This window comes from Rhipicephalus microplus, chromosome 10, assembly GCF_043290135.1.
Source record: "Rhipicephalus microplus isolate Deutch F79 chromosome 10, USDA_Rmic, whole genome shotgun sequence".
Taxonomy (NCBI): domain Eukaryota; kingdom Metazoa; phylum Arthropoda; class Arachnida; order Ixodida; family Ixodidae; genus Rhipicephalus; species Rhipicephalus microplus.
In genome coordinates, this window is record NC_134709.1 from 41965950 (window position 1) to 41986107 (window position 20158).

General features: G+C 45.2%; 2 protein-coding genes across 2 annotated transcripts in view; one reads left to right on the plus strand and one right to left on the minus strand.

Moving 5' to 3' along the window:
• Positions 1–15552, minus strand: part of LOC119181744 (histone H2A deubiquitinase MYSM1-like) — a 32601-nt gene extending 17049 nt beyond the window's left edge. The window contains exons 1-7 of the mRNA XM_075875548.1: positions 15279–15552; positions 13036–13117; positions 11319–11389; positions 8920–9022; positions 8160–8258; positions 3324–3859; positions 1718–1884 (exon numbers count right to left, since the gene is read on the minus strand). Of these exons, the coding sequence (XP_075731663.1) occupies positions 1718–1884; positions 3324–3859; positions 8160–8258; positions 8920–9022; positions 11319–11389; positions 13036–13117; positions 15279–15352 (1132 nt within the window). The 5' untranslated portion in view covers positions 15353–15552. The remainder of the gene's footprint in view (positions 1–1717; positions 1885–3323; positions 3860–8159; positions 8259–8919; positions 9023–11318; positions 11390–13035; positions 13118–15278) is intronic.
• Positions 15553–15734: 182 nt separating this feature from the next.
• On the plus strand, positions 15735–18999 carry LOC119180641 (kelch-like protein 24). Its single transcript, XM_037431753.2, has one exon. It carries the CDS (start codon positions 15903–15905, stop codon positions 17820–17822), a length of 1920 nt encoding a protein of 639 aa, XP_037287650.2. The 5' UTR covers positions 15735–15902; the 3' UTR covers positions 17823–18999.
• The last annotated feature ends 1159 nt before the right edge of the window (positions 19000–20158 follow it).

Genomic DNA, 20158 nt, shown 5'->3' on the forward strand with positions numbered 1-20158 from the left:
TTGTTGGCCGGTCTTTTGGGTGGGGGAGGAGGCGGCCCAGCGTACACGAAGGCACGTGCGTGATGCGAACCCCTTCCTTCTTGAAGATCCTCGCCAACATCTCCCTGGTTCCCTGAATGTATGGAACTGGTACGCATTTCGGGGGGGCTGCCAATTAAGGTTGATTGGGGTTTTCGTATCCTCTGTTGCTCTACGCGGCGGGCGGCGGCTCGAATGAAGTTTTTTTGGGTATCCATTTTTTCTGAGGTCCGCAATTAAGCAGGCCTCTTCTTTCTTTCGCTCTGTGTCATTGGAGCATAAGTACCTAGCTCTCTCGAGTAGCGTGGTCACAATCGAGACCTTGTGGCAGGTGGGGTGGGAAGAATCGAATTGAAGGTAGCGGCCAGTGTGCGTTGGCTTCCTATGAACGGATAACTCTAGGCCATTGCGCTTTCTTGCCACCTGGACGTTGAGAAAGGGCAGGCAGTGGTCACTTTCACACTCGGTCGTGAATTGTGTGGCTGGGTGCAGGGAATTTAGGTGTTGTCTGAAGTTTTCAACTTCAGACGTCTTAATGACGCAAAAGCAATCGTCCATATAACGCAGAAAAAGCTTTGGTCGCGGCGAAATGGAGCTGAGTGCTTTCTTTTCTATGTACTCCATGGTCAGGTTTGCCATCGTGACGGAGATGGAAGCTCCCATCGCAGTTCTACTGTTCTGCCTGAAGATAGTTCCTTTGTAGGAGAAGTACATACTGGACAGGCAGAACTCCAGTAGACGGCAGAGCTCGTCAACCGCCAAAGGAGTCCTTTCACTCAGGCTTGCGTCCTCCTCAAGCATAGAATGGGCAGTGGAGACAGCTAAAGGAACTGGCACGTTGGTGAACAATGAAACGACATCAAATTAGACCATGCTCTCATCATCGTCGATGCTCACATCTGATGCTAGCTGCATGAAGTGGCTGGCGTCACGGACATGAGTTGGTGTCTTCCGGGTTAGTGGGACGCCGCTGCTACGTAGTCTCCGCAGTCACCCCTGAGGAAGGAACCAAGTCGGTTTCGAAACGTCGGGTTTCTTCAAAACTTTTGGTTGGAGTCTAAATCATCTCCCAATAGTTGTGAAGCATTTTGAACTGATTTTGAGCATGTGGGGTTTTTCGATGTTGACTTAAACCGAAGTACGTGACCGTTCTTGCACATCCCCCACATAGAAATACAGCTGCCACGAACAAAATTTAACCCCTCACCTCATGGCTAGCCACCAAGCAGTGGGCAAAGTGAGCAAAGCATGACCATTTGCACAGGTACATGCACACCTTGTCACCTTGACCAAAATCTGGAGATTCATAAAGCTCGTGTAAGAGGCACGAAAGAAAAAAAATGGTGTTTACTTGTACTCATTATTATACGCCGTGCACAAGCTGGCATATTTAATTAAGGCACAAAGCCTGCTTTGTTCTGTGACAGCTAGCAGCCCCTTGTCAGCCTTTTCCACAAGACATGTGCTTTTTCGCAAGACACCGAGCGATAAGCATTCAGCACAAGATCAGAAAGTTTTCAAACAGATATCTTTATTTATTTTATTTTTATGGAGGCACTAGTACTGTTTCTCGGGCAATTTGTGGCTGCAACCATAGAATCAAGAGGACTGCTCGAAATTCGGGACTCTCCCGTGCCAATCGAGAGATTTAGCATGTACGTGGGTATCGCGAGAACCAAGTATTATGCAGAATACTTACGACAACCAAAGTTGATGGCCCCAATCTGTTCCAAGTAATCATGAATCCTTCCAATGCAGTTCACATCCCCACAGTTCTTGAGACCCTGCCTTGCCTGCGTCTTGTTCAGGTATCGTGGCTTCTGGCTGTTCCAAGCATCAATTATGAAGTTCCTGATCCTAAGGTACCTGGACAATGAGACCACGCAAATTCTTCTGTCTTACCCTGTGATTTGTGCAGAGAGAAGAGCCAGCAACGACCACATCTATAGACGTTCTCAAATAGGAATACATATAAGTCACAGATGAAGGCCGTTCAGTGAACGTGGCCTTTTGTGCTCTATCAATTATATTTTCCTTTTGTTTTTGTATAGACAAGAAATAGAAGCGTGGCTGAACAGCCTAGAATTGCTATCATATTAAAAAGATAATATAATGATATGTGCAGACATTAGCTTAGGGACTAGGTTGCCATGCCATTCCAGACAAAATATGAAAGAAATGAAGCAAGGTAAAAAGCTTGCAAATCACAGCACAATGAAGCATGCAAAGTATAATCACACAAAAGTTATTCAAAAAAATCTAAGCAATTTATTTGTTTACCACAGCATTGCAATAAGCACTCTAGTTCAATCCCATATCATATCCTTGCTATAATCGAATAATGTCTTGTAGTTGAAGTTGCACAAGACATAGCATATTTTAGGCCTGGCTTGCAGCAGCCCCTAAACGGACTCTAAAGAGCAAAACTATTTCTCGCATATTCCTAAAGTATTGTTTCACAATACCAAGAATACCACTCTAAATGCAAAAAGGCACTTGGTAAATGAGAAAACACGCAAAAAAAGAAAAAAAAAAAATTGGGCATTCACGCCACCTTGAAATTGCAGCACCAAGCACTGTGGTGTCATGGATTTCAATAGTGTCTACTATGTCCTACGTCCTTCAAGTACATCGTCTTCTGAGCGGACCATAGACTTGACCATAGACTTAACATACTAATTTTCAGGAAATATAACGGAGCCTATATGCCAAAATACAATAAGTCCACTTGGGAATTCGTGATGTGACGTGCAGACATTTCGGAATGAGATTTAGAAATTAAAAGTTTAATTTTGAGTTTCTCTTATAATAATAAACTCATGATGGTGAAAGTAATGACATTAGAGTACGTTTATCAATTTAAGCCTGTTCAATGTTTCACTTCAGAGCACCTTTAAGGTTGTAAAATGGTTGCAAACACAGATTACTATAAGTTGTCTTTCCTCGTGCGTACCACAAGAGGAACTCCATGTCGTGCTGGACACAAGCATACCTTTAGTAATGTTGTCTCATGTACGTTACCTCCAGGCTAACCTAACAAAAACAAGTCCAATTGTATCTTTGCAGAAAATAATGACAGATGAGTCTTATGTGGAGTCGTAAGAGATGTATGGCTTATTGTTTATACTCATCACACTGTTCAAACTTTCCCGATTTTTTGTATTTCGCTAGGGAGAGGCATGTAGCTGGTAAAACAAAACTATAGGTGCAAAAAACCTTTATAATACTAAACGTTCTTCGTATGCATTTCTATTTCACCAAAAAACTGTGGAGAATGTGGTAAAGCTTTGTTACATTCACGATACCTTTCCGGTGTTTTGGAAGAGCTTCCAGAAAAGAACTCTGAATGAATTATCTTCTCATCTTTGCTGATCTCAGATTTGTCCAGCACGACTTCTGCAACAGGAGGCTCGAATGTCACAGCACCGGACGCGTTTTCCTCCAGACCCCCCGGCCTGTCTGGGCTTGTTTCGTTCTCAGTGTCTTCTGCAGATGAATCGGTTGCCGGCTTGGGGGTAGCTACTCCGACTAACGCGTCACCCTTGCGGATCGGGGAACCGGGCGGAGAGAACACGACGTCGTCAGTGCCGTCGCAGTCGATGTCTATGTCGTCTTCCTCGTCGGCAGACTTGTCGATGCTGACAATTTCACTCTCCGGAAACTTGTTCTTCAAGGTCTCAATGGCTTCAGCCTCCTTCAGTACGATGACATTCTCGTTGCGCGAGGTCGCCTGCGGTTTTGTCTTCATCTGCTTCTTTGGTGGTCTGGACACTGGTCCTTTCGGTGTGGCAACAAGCACATTGTTGTTGATGGCTTGACCAGAGGTTTTTCCTTGATGAGCCTGGAATGAGGTGGCGATTTGATTGCACCCCGCCAGCGCACAATCACGACAGCAATGAAAAGGAAGAACGCGCCTTGATTCTGAACTTACAATATTGCAAGAACTTCTTTTCTTACACGTATAGGAAACCAACGGCATCATATATGTCACAATATGGTCACCACAGGGTTCATACAGGTCTTAAAGGAGCAAACTCAAGGATATTAAAGGAAATTCAAGGGCCTGTCAGAGGTTGTTTTTTTTTTTTTTTTTTTGAGGACTGAAACACAGCATCCATATGAGAACATTTTTACCATAATGTTTCAGATTCTGACTAAACTTATTGCACTTATATAGTACAATCGTAAGCCAGTTTAACAGGGTCATCCCCATGTTAAAATTACTCTGTTGATTTGGAAAGTCTGTAAAACTGAGTCAGGGTTTCTCGAGACCCTCGAAACCTAAAATCAAAACATAGAGACACCCAAAATCTACCACCGCATTGTTTCTGCCACTAACCCATGTGTGCTTGTGCGAAAAGTTTGTTAAAGTGTACCGAACATTGAGCCTCACGTATGTAGTCCAGGCATTGCTGCCCCATAGACAGTCTTGTGAAATATAGCATGCAGGCAATATGCAAACAAGGGGAGAGCAAACGCGGTGATTATGCGAGCAGGGCGAGCAAAAAACTTTGAAGAAGAGAATCGGGGTGATTTGTCGTATAAATCACGAAATAACGAAAGCGCACAGTGGTGTTCCTGTAGGAGCCTTTACTGGAACAGTAAACCACCATCCCCCATAGTGCCATCCGGTGCGTAACAGTCTGTTGATTCCACTGTTTTGGGCAAGTGGGTAGTACATAGCTTTGTCAAAGTAAAGCCAGGTTTGCGACTATGGGTGACAGATGTTTCAACGCAATAATGTTAATGTCTCGCACATGAATAAAAAAGCCACCTCTGTAGAAGATCGACAAAAAATTTGCACTTGCTGCAACTTTTTTTTCTAACTTCATTAAGTCCGGTTTGGTTCCGAGTTAGCTTTATTAATTTTGAGTTGACAACATTGTTGAACTATATGAGAACAAGCTGCAGGATGTGAATTTCTTCCTTTAACTGGGAACTACGCAAAATAAAGTTTCATTAGATCAAGCTTTAACTGTGTTGTTATGCTGTAGAAAAGTCCAGCCTCATTGCATGCCATCTAAAGTACTACTTCTCAACACACAACAAATGTTCAGGTCAGGTGCTGTAACTTCTCTAGTATCAAAAAGGCTTCCCAACGTTATAGTGTGCTAACCACATGCACTGCTCGTTTGAAAAGAAAAAAAAGCAGCATAAATGCAGGAGACAACATGGAAGCCGTTAGAAGGTACATAGAGAGAAAGGGGGGGGGGGGGGGTTTACAAGATGAACTGATGGGTGAGGTGCAGAATGAATGATAGGACAAGGCATGAACAAACTACATGCAAAGTCACACAGTATGTTGTTTCTGAAATTGAATCATTGCTGCATCGACGTTTAATCACAACTAGGGGTGTGCGAATATCAAAATTTTCTAATTGGCATCGAATACATAGCTTCGAATACGAATCAAATAATGAAGAGGTGCAATTTTTTTTCGCCAGTAATCTCTTACTCAACCATATATTTGGGCTGGAAACAGTACAGTTGTTATTATAGTCAGTTAATGTGCACAAAAATTTTAAAAAATGTCAAGAAAAAATCTGTACTTGCCAGAAAGCATAAAGTTGAGCTTTTGACTGTGATGTTGGGTTCAATTAATATTATGAACAAACCTTTGTATCTTTTTTTTTTATGTGGTAGCACTTTATTACAAAAAAAAGAAAGAAAAGCTTTTGTACCTGCCTTGATGACTACTGAGCATGAGGCCATTGGTTTGATTTTGTCACATTTAATAGCCATATACTTGAGTCTAAGCGAATATTAAAACAGTCTAGGTTGTCACAATTCATCCAGTTATGGCTCGAAAGACCTCGATTTTATAGTTTTCTTGTCCCCTGTTCTCACATCCGGGTGGGTCACTAAAGAAAATAGGAGTACTTAGGGCGTTTTTCAACTACACAGCAATACTCGTTATCTCGCTTGCTTCCGTTGCCTTTCTCGAGGACTGCGCTCGCCATTTCGCGATCAAGAATGCTGTGCTGTGCTGATAGCTGCACAGTCGTGACTAAGGTGTACCGCGCGCGCAGCAATAACGCGAGGTAAGCGCACGAGATAGATGATTACTGACGTGTGATAAAAAAGACGCCCCAAATACGCCTTTTTGTTGACGGAGCTGCAACTCTCGGCAGCGAGGGCACTATTTCGCCGCATCGCGACCGCTTTCGGCGCACTGGCTACAGGTGGCAGTAAATTGATGCTGGCAAAAGAGTAATATCATAGCAATGGTGTAACGAAGGGTTGATTGCAGGAGATCTTGCCGCGTGAACTCGATGCACGTACGACGAATTTTCAAAGGCGCAGTCGGAAATGCAGCGGAACTCCGCAGTAATCCGTCCGTCACCTTATGTGCGTCACAGTTAGCAATGAAGAACTACATGTGATGACGCCGTTGTAACGGTACCAGAAGTGCATGGCCTTTTCTATGTTGACCATTGCGTGTAAGAACACTTCAGCTCATTCGCATGACCATATTTGCTATCATGAAATCATTCTGGAACTATGAAGAGGGTATACATGCTGAAGTAGCGAATTCATTCACTAAGGAAGCTTATTTATTGCCTCATGATGTCACCGCTGCTTATATTTTTAGAATCCTCCGTCCAGTACGTGCGGAGTTGCAAAGATTTCTCGCACGCTGCTAGTGCATTCTCTCTGCTCATCCCGACGAAAGCACTGGAAGCTAAGCAGGGAGGGATGGCATGGGAAAAGAAAATACGTCACACGCGCTTTCTGAGCTTGTGGAGTTATTTGCCTAGAGAAGAGAGCAATTTTTAGCTGACTGAGAATTTATTGTAAATCACACGCCCCGTGCTGCGCTATAATATTTGACTTGCATGTCCTCGGTAGCCTCGACTACCGATCGGCAGCATTTGCTGACAATGCTCAAAAAGTGTAGCAGGGCCGTTTTAAATTTGAAGGGGAGCTTCGCGGCAGAGTGGATTTCTCCTGAAAAAATGCTTTCGCAGTACAGCACCCCTACATTGCAGTGAAACCACCTTCACAAGCGGCACATTCGGATTAATATGCATTTATTTGTTTCTAGCAAATGCCTCGAAATTTTCAATAATTTAAATTCGAACCGAAGCGAAATTTAATTACCTATTATTCGTTTGAATATTTGAAGCATTCAAACAATTGCACAAGCGTACGAACGAATATTTGTGAACATGGAATATTCGAGGAATATTCGAGTTAGTTCAAATATTCAAAATTTTCGAATATATGGTTATCGAATCAAATACAAATTTTACAAATGCGATATTCGTTAAATATTCGAAACTTTAGAATATTCGCACACCCCTAATCAGAACAGAAAGCAGGTTACACTGCGTTGCTCCCGAAATTCGAGGGTTTTCATAAACAAGAAAATACGATTATGGGACCTTCAGGTGCCTTGAATATGTAATTTTCAAATACAAGGGTGTTCAAGGACCTGTATGAATCCTGTACCAACAGATGATGTCACCAACAAGCTCCAGTTTTCATGTTTTGGAAATTTCGAGCTAGTTGGTTCATGATCTTCAAGTTGTATAATATCGAGAGAGCAACGAAAGAAGGGGAAGACAGCGCATAAAGAGCTGTTATGTGGGATCTTGTACTTCTCTCAGTACTGCTGCACTATACAAGTGGAATGTTCAAAGACGTGATGCGGCATAACCACTAAGCAACGGATGATGTGCGCCAGATTGTTCGATATTAAGGTGCTAAAGCTATCATGTCTCTCAAAAAGTGCTGTGGTCGAAGTTTCCCGTTACTTTGACTTACCCTGTCAATGTGACCCTGCAGATGTCAGCGTTTTTTTTTTTTTGCACTTGAGCCACACTAGCATACGAAAATTTCTCTATATTTGCAACATCATTGTTTTTGTTATTGTTGTCTTTTTAAACATGAACCACAATTCTCCTTTCATGGCAAGAAATACTGACAAACGAGTAATAGACACTATCGACGTGCCTGATGGCGAGTGGCGTGGGCAACTTAAATGTGGTGTCAGTGCCTCCTTCATTCTTGTGTGGGACTTTTGTTTACACGGAAGCATAAATTGTTAACAAAGGCCTCACATTAAGCAGCCTATGCATTAATGCAGAGCATGAGCTAGTACAACAGGAAGCGCTATCGTCACATTCAATAATACTTGCACTTTTTCTGAGCAGGTAGTGAGCGTGCGTCTTGACTTGAATGGTGCTCTTGGTCTTGATCAGGGCAGAAATCTTGCTCCATTTATTCCCATGTTGTTTCTGCCAGAGAAAAGCATGGCCAATTCACAATTACGTAAGCATGCTGCAGTTTTTGCATGCCACTACAACGGTCGTAGTTCAAAGCAGCATATAAGTCCGGATGATCCACTTTGTATACCATGCATAATAGGCACAGACATCACCATACCACGAAAGTCGTTTTGCATTGATGATTACCTTGGCACTTACACCAAACAATGCAGCATGTGCTGCGAGTGTCGAAACAAGAAACATTGAGGCCAGAAACCAGGCTAACAGTGCAAAGGAGCGAAGCAAACACTTTGGGTGACTAATGTTACCGTTGCATGCTAGCATTCTGTCAAAGCTTGAAGAAGTGGCTAATTTATAGCTATCTCATCACCATGACACCCACAAAATATCGTAATATACTTGGGTCTTTAGTGTTCCACACACATAAGTTTTGACTACGAATTCTGTCCCATTAGCAACCTTTGAGAGCGCAATGGTTTTGAATTCTGTATACTACATGCTAATGCCTCCAAGAAGCTTATTCTCAGCTCCTAGATGCGCTGTTCAGGCAAACACAACTGCGAGATTTTGTGGCATGATTTCACACTGCCACACTACAGACCACTCGTCAATGTATATATCTGATTTCAGCAAGTCTCAGTGCGAGAAAGTAGAGATTTGCAGCACTTGCCATGCATTTCAACAAAAGGGCTTCTTCTTCGGCCGTCCATTTCTTCCTTGGCGCTGATCCGCCACCAGTTCCAGCGGGAGCAGCTGGTGACTGCTTTTCAGTTCTGAAAATGATGGCACCAGTGCTCATCAGCATGAAGTGATAAGTAGTAATAAAAAAAATACAGTATACAGCCAATGCCTCCTCTATTTTTTTTTTTTTTTTTCAACACCCAGTGCTAAATCTCGCTTTTCAATGCGAACCGCTGGTTCGCCTTTGTCTGGGCAGTGGTTGACGTGCAACGCCATATGAAGGCTATAATTGCGTAACACCAGCGCCTGGCCACGCTCCTGCAGAGATGCGGTGGACACATCGCCTTTCTTCTAAATCATGCACCTGTCGGATTTGCTCCTTCGTAATCCTTTGTCACTTGAACGAATTCCGCCACTGCCTCACAGTACTCATGGGGCACATTTAAAGCCAGTGCATGCAGCAGTGTTGCAGTGTCACATCCCCATTAGTAGCCCATATAGTACTACGAATGGAGACGTGCCGTCTGAGAAACCCGAGTCTCTTAGGGAGTCAGCATGACAGCCGACATAGTGATTATGAAGCATGCAAAACACCGCCCCATATATTTTAACACAACTAAACTACTGTAGCCCAAGTTACCGAGCTCTGCCAATGCTATGATGAGCTCCGCCGGCAACGTCTCGTCACCCGCCGTGCTGTCCCACATCAAGAATCGATGTCCGGCTCAACTCCCTCGCAAGATCCCGTCCTCCTCTTGCAGATCAAAGATTTTGTGGGCGAAGAAGTTGCCCACCAACTCTCGCTCATCTCTGGCCTACCGGAGCGCAGTGTGCCGTTTAGCCCTGCACTACAAACTATTATACAAGACCAAGTGTCTGAGGTCCTTCCTCCCCAGCTTGTGCCACCAGTCAATGCACCATTGACGTACGTTTAAGCAGCAGCACGACCACAGAAGTTCCGAGCGCCGCATCCATTGCCTGCTCCTGTTTATGCCGCCACGACCTCTAGTCCACTGAGTCCCTAATCCATGGCACACTGCCGACAACCGACCGATCTGCTTTTCGTGTGGTCTACCCGGACACGTCGCACGTCTGTGCCGCCGCCGCCCAATGCACTCACGTGAAAACCCACATCCATATGAGTACGACCACACGTACACTACCTACACCCCAGACCCCAAATTGCACCCTCCTTGACCAAGCCACCGACCAGCTTCAAATCACTGATCTCCTACTCCACATCGTCGCTCGCCCTCTCCGATGCTCTGACGTCCCCTAACAAACGACGCGGAAAACTAAATGACGCAGTTCATGAGGCAAGAACTGCATCCTCGTCGCAAAGCACAAGCCCTCTTCGTTCGCCGCTGAATGTAATTATGCCGTTTTTCAAGGTGTACCTGTCCTTGCCCTTATTGATACTGGTGGCTCCAGTTCCGTCATCGCCAAAAAAGTTTACCTTCAATTCGAAAAGTGACAACGCCTTACTTGGGTTCGTGTCTTCATACAGCCACTGCACAGCCTGTGCAGCCTGTGGCCGCATGTACCGCCAGACTTGTAATTCAAGGACTGCCCTACACAGTGCAGTTCATAGTACCCCCGCACTGTTCTCACGACATTATTTTACGTTGGGATTTTCTCTCCCATCACCAAGCTATCATTGATCGCGCCTGTGCCAAAGTTGTCTTTTGTCCCCTTGGTGATGCTCTACCTTCGGCCGATCGCCCTTCCTACGTGAAGTTGGTCATTAGTGACTACACCCAGATCCCTCCACGCGCTACTGTCTTCGCACCTGTGTCATGTTCCGCCGTCATCAACGCTACCGCATTCTTCACGCCTTCCGGTGCTTTCGTTCGTCACCGCCTCTCACAGCTCCCAACCGCTCTTGTTACTCTTCAAGGTGGTGCGACCGACGTGCCTGTGGGGAATCCGTTCCCATTCACGATTACGCTGCTTTGGGGCGAATATATCGGCTCAATAGAAACATTCGTAACCATCGCTACACCTGACGTTCCTGATGAATCATCGGAAGTCAGCGCCCCCTCCTGTAGTTCCATGAATGACCCACTACTTCTTCATTACAAAAGAAAATTATTCTGACATCTATCATGAGGCACCACCTAAAGGGTACTCTCCCTCACAAACACAAAACAGGCGTGAAGGCTGGTCGATGAGAGAGAGAGTAGAAAAAGTGCAGAGGAAAGTGGACGGCCAGATCAGATGCATCTTGCTGGCATTGAAAAACAGGAGAGGCCTTCATACAATACACAATATTGCACAACTGACACATAACAATGTGCATTTGATTGTTAGAGTAAATGGTAAAGTTTATATTTCCATAAACTCAAAACCAGACATGTCACTGACCAGAAAGTGGAAGGGAGAACTTACTTGATTTCAACAGTGTTTGCCTCTTCTATGCAGCCAGTCTCAATCTCAACTGTTCCATCAATGGTTCCGGCCTGCACCACAAAATGCCTTCGTGAGCATGAAAACAAGACTAGGCAAGCTTCACAACAGAGCTATATTGAGCCTATACACCCGCACACAATAAAAAAATGTTATGAATGACAGTTTATAACTTCATTCATTGTAGAGTCCTTAAAATTCATCTCTGAAAAGGAGACTTATAAAGAAAAGATTTTCACTTGACACTTGTGATTTAAATCAATGCGGCAAAGCCTTGAAACAAACTCTTTAACGCCTTCTAGTGATTCATTTTATTTTAGCAGCGCACTAAGGGACGAGGACTAGGAAAAGAAGGTGCACAACACGGACGCTGACTAGCAACTGAAATTTATTGAATAAGAAACATGCACATGTAGAGGTGAATAAAAAAAAAAATAGAACAGAAAACAGATAATCGTTCTGAGCAACATGTTCAGGTAGTGCTTAGGTATTCAAATTCTGCGTCACTTAGTGCGATGGAAGGTAGATTAAAGAACCATTGGAGCACTCTTGGGAGTGCTCCAACGGTTCTCGGTCTCTACCACTCATTGGCGTGCGTACAAGAGGGGGAGAGGGAGCGTGCACCCCCCATAGTCACTTAAGAGAGGGCGCAAAATCTGTTTCATACATTAACTAGGGGACGGGGCGCCCTCCTAGTCACCTAGAAAGGGGAGTGCAAAATCTGACTGATACATTAACTTTATAGGGGGGGGGGGGAGTGCTAGAATGAACCTTTGCCCCCCCCCCCCTAAACAGGAACCCTGTGCACTGCTATGTTACCACTACAAATAGCCTCCCTTCAACACGGTAGGGGCCCCTACCGTGTCAACAAACACACCATATTTGGTTAACTATTTCATGGAACCCCTCGAATTATCTTTTGACATGGGCCGTAAAGGGCGCGACATTATCAACGTGAAAGGCCTCAAGGCCCTACCACGGCATCTTCACAGTGGCCAACTGTTAAGCTACCGTGCATTGTCCGTTTTCATGTCTGAGGTAACAGTAGCGAAGCCTTGGCCCATGGTAATGGGTCTTCCTTTCCAGCACCTTATAGTGGGTCGTCTTCTTCAGCTCTATTTTCTGAAAGAACGCTGCTCATGCAAGGTGCCTGTGCTCTGAGTGCAGTGAAAAAACCTTTACAACAGTATTCATAAGTGCTAACGAGATTAAAGGTGCTAAGAGTATAAAAGACGTGGCACCACAGCTTTATAAGTTTTGTACAATCCAGAGTGCACAAATGTTATGGGACACTCCGATCTTTACGGCCCTCTAAATAAATGTATTTATTCCTTAAGTAAACAACCAGTTAGCCCCAAGTTCTGCATTAACCGTGTCAGCACCATCGTTTGCTGCTAGACAAAAGAAGTCTCACCCTAAAGTAATAGGTAAAGATGTTATTTTCATCTGAACTGCTGCCTTCACACACTAATTTTAATAGCTAGGCACACTTCTTAATGTGGTTTTTTTTGGGGGGGGGGGGGGGGGAATGAGGGGAGAAGAGATTTCCAACTCAAAAAAGATAAACTGGTTTTATTGTTAGATGTAATCAGTTGTACATGTACGAAATGATAACACACAGCCGAACACATCCATTTTGAGTATGCCTTAAGGAAGAATGGACACAAGAGCAACACGGACAAATAAAACGTGAACTTACAATACGGGCATCAGTTTGCCACAGAGGCTTGAAAGTGTCATTGAATTCAAGCAAGTCATCGCAGTTGGCGTCTCTGAAGAGGCTGAAATGGACATAAGAGATCTCAGTTGACATTTACATTCAATGGAAGGAAGTATCTACACACTACACAGGAAAAATGATGATATACGGTGTTTAAAAGGAGCAGGTGTCACAACTGGCCAAACAGTGCCACAGGAGTAGCTATGAAATTTTAGTGCTACAGCGAATTCTAAAGATTTGTGTAGCATGGCTGTAAAGAAGCTCAGACCCTTATAGGTGTAGAGCATTTGAATATGTTTAGCTAATAATAAAAATAGGCAATGACTGTAGTAGAGTATGCTACGAAAAGGAGAAATGTGCAACAAGGTTATGATGTGACACAGGTCTAATGCTGTGAAAAATCTGTTAACAGGGGTTGTGTCAAGCAGACTTGTCTTCCTCAAGGCTAGAACAGAACAGATTTCTTTAGCGCCAACGTGTCGTCGATGCTTCGTACCCTCTCCTCCTTCCTAACAAAGGAGAGAGGAGAGGGCAACATAGGATACGCGGGTGCGAGTGAGGGAATGCTGTGATGAATTGTATGATTGAAGAAGAAACAGGTGTTTGTGAATAAAATGAAAATGACACTGGTCTTGGCAAAATTTGTTGCTTAGTTACCTTGTAGTCTTAAGTACAGGGTAGTGCAGATTCAATGTAGGAAAAAGAAAGAATGTGGAAACACCGGACAAGCACTGCTCAAAACTAAGCTTTACTAAAAAAAAGCTTCCTTACATATAAAGCTTAGTTGAGAGAAATGTTTCTGTGCTTCAGTCATAAGTCTTTCTTCATCCAATGTCGAATTTGTGCTATCCAGCATCTAAAAGACTGGTCGTCTGTTGACCGTCTGCTACTCTATTCATGGGGTCAATGTCCTTTTGCTAGTTATCTGCAATTTTGGTTATTTCAAATTCGTAGCAAATGGCTTCATTCATTTCAAAGAAAGCTGGCTCGCTTTCTAATGTGTTTGCATCGAACAAAGCTCACTTTTGACGTTCACTGTTTTCAACACGCACAACAGGTGGGACAGCCTTCAATTAAATCTCGATTTGCGTACAGCCACTGCCAACTGGCATTTCGAGCGTCTTGATCGCTATGGGCCAGTTCGCGATTGAAAATTGGGAATGTGCAGGGGCAGCGCCAGGATTTTTTTTTACTGAGAGGGTACCCACGACAAGAGAGTGTCTTCGGCGAGGCAGGGAACACATGCGTCGCGTTTCGACTATACTAGCTCTTAGGGGGGGGGGGGGGTATGGGGAGGGAGAGACTACGCCCCCCCCCCCCTTACGTCCCCACTGGCGGCACCCCTGGGACCGTGTAGCAGCACCTTTATCCAGATCGGTTTTCAATCGCAGTAAAAAATATCACGCTCTTTGTAATGCATGACACCAGTACAAAAGTGCAAGTTGCAGTAAATGCAAGCATAGGCTATGATACCAGAACTAGTACACTATACCAGTACCACTATTGCACCTTTCCACCTCTCGTACGCAATTATAAAGGGAGAACGCCGTAGAATGTGCGTTATTTCAATACACCTGAAAATGCATGGTACCAGAGTGTGATATAAAAGTGCGCCGTAGATTTTCCAACACCTGGAAATAACTTTTTTTTTCTCTCTCCAAGGTAATCGCAGCTCCCTGTTTCCGCAAGCAACATCACTATTCCACGCAGTGCATTAGGGGATTGATTGATATGTGGGGTTTAACGTCTCAAAACCACCATGTGATCATGAGACAGCGTAGTGGAGGGCTCCGGAAATTTCGGAGCCCTCCACTAGAGGAACAACTGCAACTTATTTGTAGTAAATGCAACTTATTCATAGTAAATGCAACGCATATCGCGAGCATCGCAAACGCTGTGACGAAGGCACGACCCACCCACACTTTCCCATCACCGAGACTACATATCACATCACGGTCACACGTTGAAGAAACGGCGCTACTGTGAGTACCTAGGCGAAATCAGAGACACACTTCATCTTCGGAGGTCTGTCGGTATTCAGTACACTGTCTTCAATTTACACGGGCAGGCAAACACCAAACATGACAGCGGGCAGCACGTCGCATCGCTGCGTTTGGAGCTTGCCTGCCGATGCGTTCCCAGTGAAGTGGCAACTTCTGTCATTTACACGTCAAAAGTAATCTACAGATCAAAATGGTACAGGAAAGAAAGCCCGCGCTCACGTTGTGTCGGCTTGGAAGTCACTCTCGACATCCACAGACTCCCAGAAGCAGACATCTTCCTCGAAGGACGCCATGAAACCGACCGCATTAACGTCGCCTTCACGCCGTATTACTTGACCACAAGCACCGTGACGGGCGCAACGCTATAAAACTGCATTCGTTCAAGATGACATTACGGAAAGAAGGTGTCGGGGCCGGCAGTATAAAAACAAATCACATGTGCGTTTCAAACAAGTAAACAGCGCAGCCATAATGCTCTTCGGAGAACACTAGCGACACAAGGTTGTTTTATTATTTCAGTCAGCCGCACAGTGCGACCTTTATTTCAATACTTTTAATTTTTTTTATAATTATAACAACTTAATACTCAGGAGTGTATATATCATGAGATGCGCACCGTCTAAAAACTAACACTGCGAGATAGCAGTGGCGGAGATAGTTCAGAACGGCCGCTTGGTGGCCATGTCCTGGTTACGTAATGCGTGCTGGCGGCCCTAATGTGGTTGTCAAATCGTAGAGATGCTGAAATTATCGGAGCGGTGAAAGCACTAGCGTTGTGTTCGGGAGGCGGGAAGGCTGACGTTTTCGGAACGCCGGCGTAAAGACGTGGCCACAAACTTGCCAATGAACTTTACTCCGCGGCGGTGTACCTCGGTCAGTTCTTGCGGCACCAACCGCGATCCGACCGACATGGAACTAGTTTCGGAGTCGTTCAGCTCCGAAAGCTGCGAGGCGAAGATGAAGGACGAGTACAAGTACACGAACGAGGAGCACTCGGACTCCATCCTCAAGGGTCTCGGCGCTTTCCGGGCTAGCAAAGCGTTCTGCGACGTGGTGCTGTGCGCCGAAGGGGCAGAATACCCCTGCCACAAAGTTGTGCTCGCGTCGTTCAGCCCTTACTTCCGGGCCATGTTCTCGAGTCAGATGGCCGAGCAGACGCAGAACCGCGTCGTCCTCAACGGCGTTGAAGCCGAGACGCTACGGGACTTGATAGACTACGCGTACACGTCTAGCGTAACAATTACCCGGGCTAACGTCCAGTCGCTACTGTCAGCCGCCAACCTTCTGGACGTGGGTCCCGTCAAGGATGTCTGTTGCGCCTTCCTCGAACAGCACATCGACGAGACCAACTGTCTCGGAATCCACACTTTCGCGGAAATGCACGCCTGCACTGACCTCCAGGCCAAGGCCAAGGACTACGCGTGCCGATCCTTCGAAATGGTCATGCGTCATGAGGAGTTTCTAGAGATATCGGCCAACAAGCTGGTTGAGTTCATCTCCTCGGACAACCTGAAGATCGACAAAGAGGAACGCCTCTTCGAAGGCGCCCTATCCTGGCTCAAGCAAAGCCCCGAGTCCCGTATGGAAGGCTTCGAGAAGATCTTTGAACACATACGCTTGCCTCTCATGAGCACGTATTACTTGGTAGATGTAGTGGCCACAACGCCAGCCGTGTCCCAGAACCAGAGGTGCTGCCAGCTGCTCGAGAAGGCGAAGGCATACCACTTGTTGCCAGACAGGCGGAAAGAAAGCCACCAACCATGGACTACTGTTCGGAAGAACTCCTCTATGATTGAGGTTACTGTCCTGGTTGGAGGTGAAGATGATAAGGTGGTCCTGCGTAATGTGGACTGCTACGCCCACAACAGCCGCTCCTGGCTAAGTCTCGCTTCTCTCCCGTACGCTGTGAGCAAGCACGGCGTGACTGCAAGTGGCCAGAATGTTCTTTTCATGGCTGGTGGTGAATACCCAGATGGATCTGTCAGCAAGGCGGCATGGCGTTTCGATCCGGCCTTGAATACCTGGTCTGAAGCAGCTCCAATGAGCGTTGCGAGGTCTGAAGTGGCCCTTGCAGCACTTGACGGCTGCGTGTATGCCATCGGTGGTTGGGATGGTACATCACGTCTCGCCTGTGTAGAGTGCTATGACCCTGCCAGCAACCGGTGGGACATTGTGCAACCGATGAAGGTCCCGCTGACGTGTCCCGCAGTGGCGTCGCTTCATGGGAAGCTGTTTGTCACTGGTGTGGCAGTCGCCGACATTGGCGGTAGCTGTGCTGACAGCGTCAAGTCCTACAACCCAATCGCCGATGACATCGACAGCATCAACAGTGTTCAGTGTTATGACCCCAAGGCCGATTCTTGGAAGGAGCTGACACCGATGCTGATGCCACGGTCGGGTGCGGCCTCGTGCGTGTTTGACCGGAAGATCTACGTGATCGGTGGCTGGCACGTGTCGGAAGAGAACACCAACAAAGTCGAGTGCTTTGACCCACGGACAAACGTGTGGCGCTTTTGTAGGCCCATGAAAGAGCGCCGATACAAGCCTGGTGTGGCCGTTGTTGGGAACAGGATTTTTGTGTTTGGCGGCGAAGAGAGCTGGGACCAGCATCATGCGACAATGGAGGTCTACGATGCGCAAGCGGACACATGGCTTGGCGTGTGGGAAATGCCCCTGAAAAGGAGTTGGCTTGGGTGTGCAACGTTAAGCATCCCAGTGCAAATGTTTGATGAGGAACACGAGTGGGTAGCTCCGGAAATGTGAATGGCTGGTCTTGTTAACACCACACCCTAGTATTTTGGGTTTTGCTGTCGCTGTTGTACACTTTTTGGTACAGAATTTGCTTTTTTTTTCTTTGCTGCTATTGTGCCAACAGGTGACACTGAATGTACAGTTTGATGCTCTGTAACAGTGCTTTCCAATCTGTGATATTCATAACTTGCCAAGGCTATGCTGCGTGTAGCGAATAATTTGGAAATGTTGCATGCCCTTTTAATATTAAAGCACGAGCAGCAATACAGACATTTACTTCTTCAAAGTAATACTGTCTGCTGCAGTTAAAAGAATTTGAACCATTTGGAACGATTACTTCATCCCAAAAGCTCATTTAGTATTCTACATGATGATTACCAAAAGTTTGGCTTCCAAGATTATATGATGTGCAAGTTCCAAAAGATGCCTACACTTATCTGTTCAAAAGTTCTTATGCTATTAAAGCAGCCAAGCAGATTTTTATATCTGTACTCAAGGAAACTCGAGTCTCCTTCTGTGGTCATGGGCCACATTTGAAGCACTGTTGTGTCGCTTACAACTGTCCGCTACTAGTACTTGCCATTTTGCCATGAGCCATAATTGCCAGATGTGGTCGTCTAGTCACTAATGATAATTTCCAAGTGCCAGCTCATGCCTTATAACCAAAAGCTTTGCAAAGTTTAAAAGCGTTAAGCCACGGCCAGTGGCCATAAGTAAGCACTAGGAATATTGAGACTGTTTAATGTTCTCAGCCAAAGATAGAAGTATGCACATGTTGGAGTCTTTCCAGATGCATTGACTGCACAGTGCAGAGGTGCGAGGACTCGCGCACACATAACTTGACTCTCGCCTAGAAATACTGATGGGGCACGTGCATTTATTCTTTAAGAAAGTGTGGCGGGCATTGTGATACGTGCGGGCAACCAGGCCATTTGTTGCTTGCTGGCACAAACATCTTATTTTATCTTAGTCTTAGCTTTTAGTGTAAATGTGCGAAAAGAAATGAGGCCATTTGTTGCTTTTATTAACTTCTTTAGTGTATATGTGCAAGAAGAAACTAGGCCATTGCTTGTTTGCTAGGCATGAACATTTTATTTTTTTATATTTTTATTTTTCAATTAAGGTGATCACAGCATCCAACAACTACCCCTATTGGTGTGAATAAACGAGTTTATATTACATCGGGGTATCACATGTACAGTGGTTTATTTGGTACTGCCACACAACTTTTCAGAGGAAGGAGCTTCTAGAGACCTAATCCAGCTTCAATAATGTCTAAAAGCTGTAAACTAAGAACATGCTTTTATTAATCTAATCGCGAATTTGTCATCACCTATTCATGAAAACATGCTCGTAGACTGACATGTGTCTTGGGAAGTGCAAATAATTTTGTTTGTAATAACTTTAGGAGCATCAGCAAAGCCTCAGTACCTTAAAGGGGCCCTGCAGTACTTTTTCAGCATGTTCAGAAAATGCTACTGACCAGTACTTGAGGCTCGGGAGGTCACACGAGCCAAACATTATAGTGGAGCACGCGACCTGGAATTTTCAATGGTGTCTCAGTCAGCTAAAAAGGGTTTCCTCTTCTATGGACAGATGATCAAAATCGCCTCGCCATTAACCCAAACTTCACGAGCATTGGCCGATTTGTGCATAAGCAGCTGCGTAGTTGCTGTGGTTGCCACGGGCTTCCTTGTGCACTCACGGTCACACTGAAAGCCATGCGTTTGAAGAAACAAAAAAATAAAAATAAAAGTGCTTGCTGCAGGTTGCGATGTTGCCGATAAAACTCGTCTTTCAGCCACCTGTCACTTCTCTCCTCGCCTAGCTTTCAGCGCGCTCATTAAGAAGAGAAAAAGTGCTTAAACTGTTCTATGAATCCCTGCGACTGCCCTCGTACTTGACGAATCCCAAATATTTTTGCAGCAGTCAATTCACGAGGCATTATGCTCTTTTAGTCAGGCCATTTGACAATTATTTGCAAAAGTGTTGCAGGGCTCCTTTTACACATACCGTGAGAAAAGTACCGAGAAAAGTACACCAATCAAGAGTACCTTGGACAAACTCTGTTTACACCAGTACCAATGTAGGTGCCATGTAGCATCGACCACAGCTACTTTGGTACCGAGGCGGATGCTATCTGCCTACGCTGAGGTAGTTCTAGTACCTACCCTGGGAAGGACCCTTTCTTGCCCTGATACCTTGGTGCCAGGATGGGTGCTTTCCACCAACCACTAGAGTGACACCCTGGGACCAAGATACCTTAGTACTAAAATTTAAGGTGCCTTGGTACTAAAATAGGTGCAATTAACTTACTACCAGGAAACATCTGGTACATTCCTACTTTA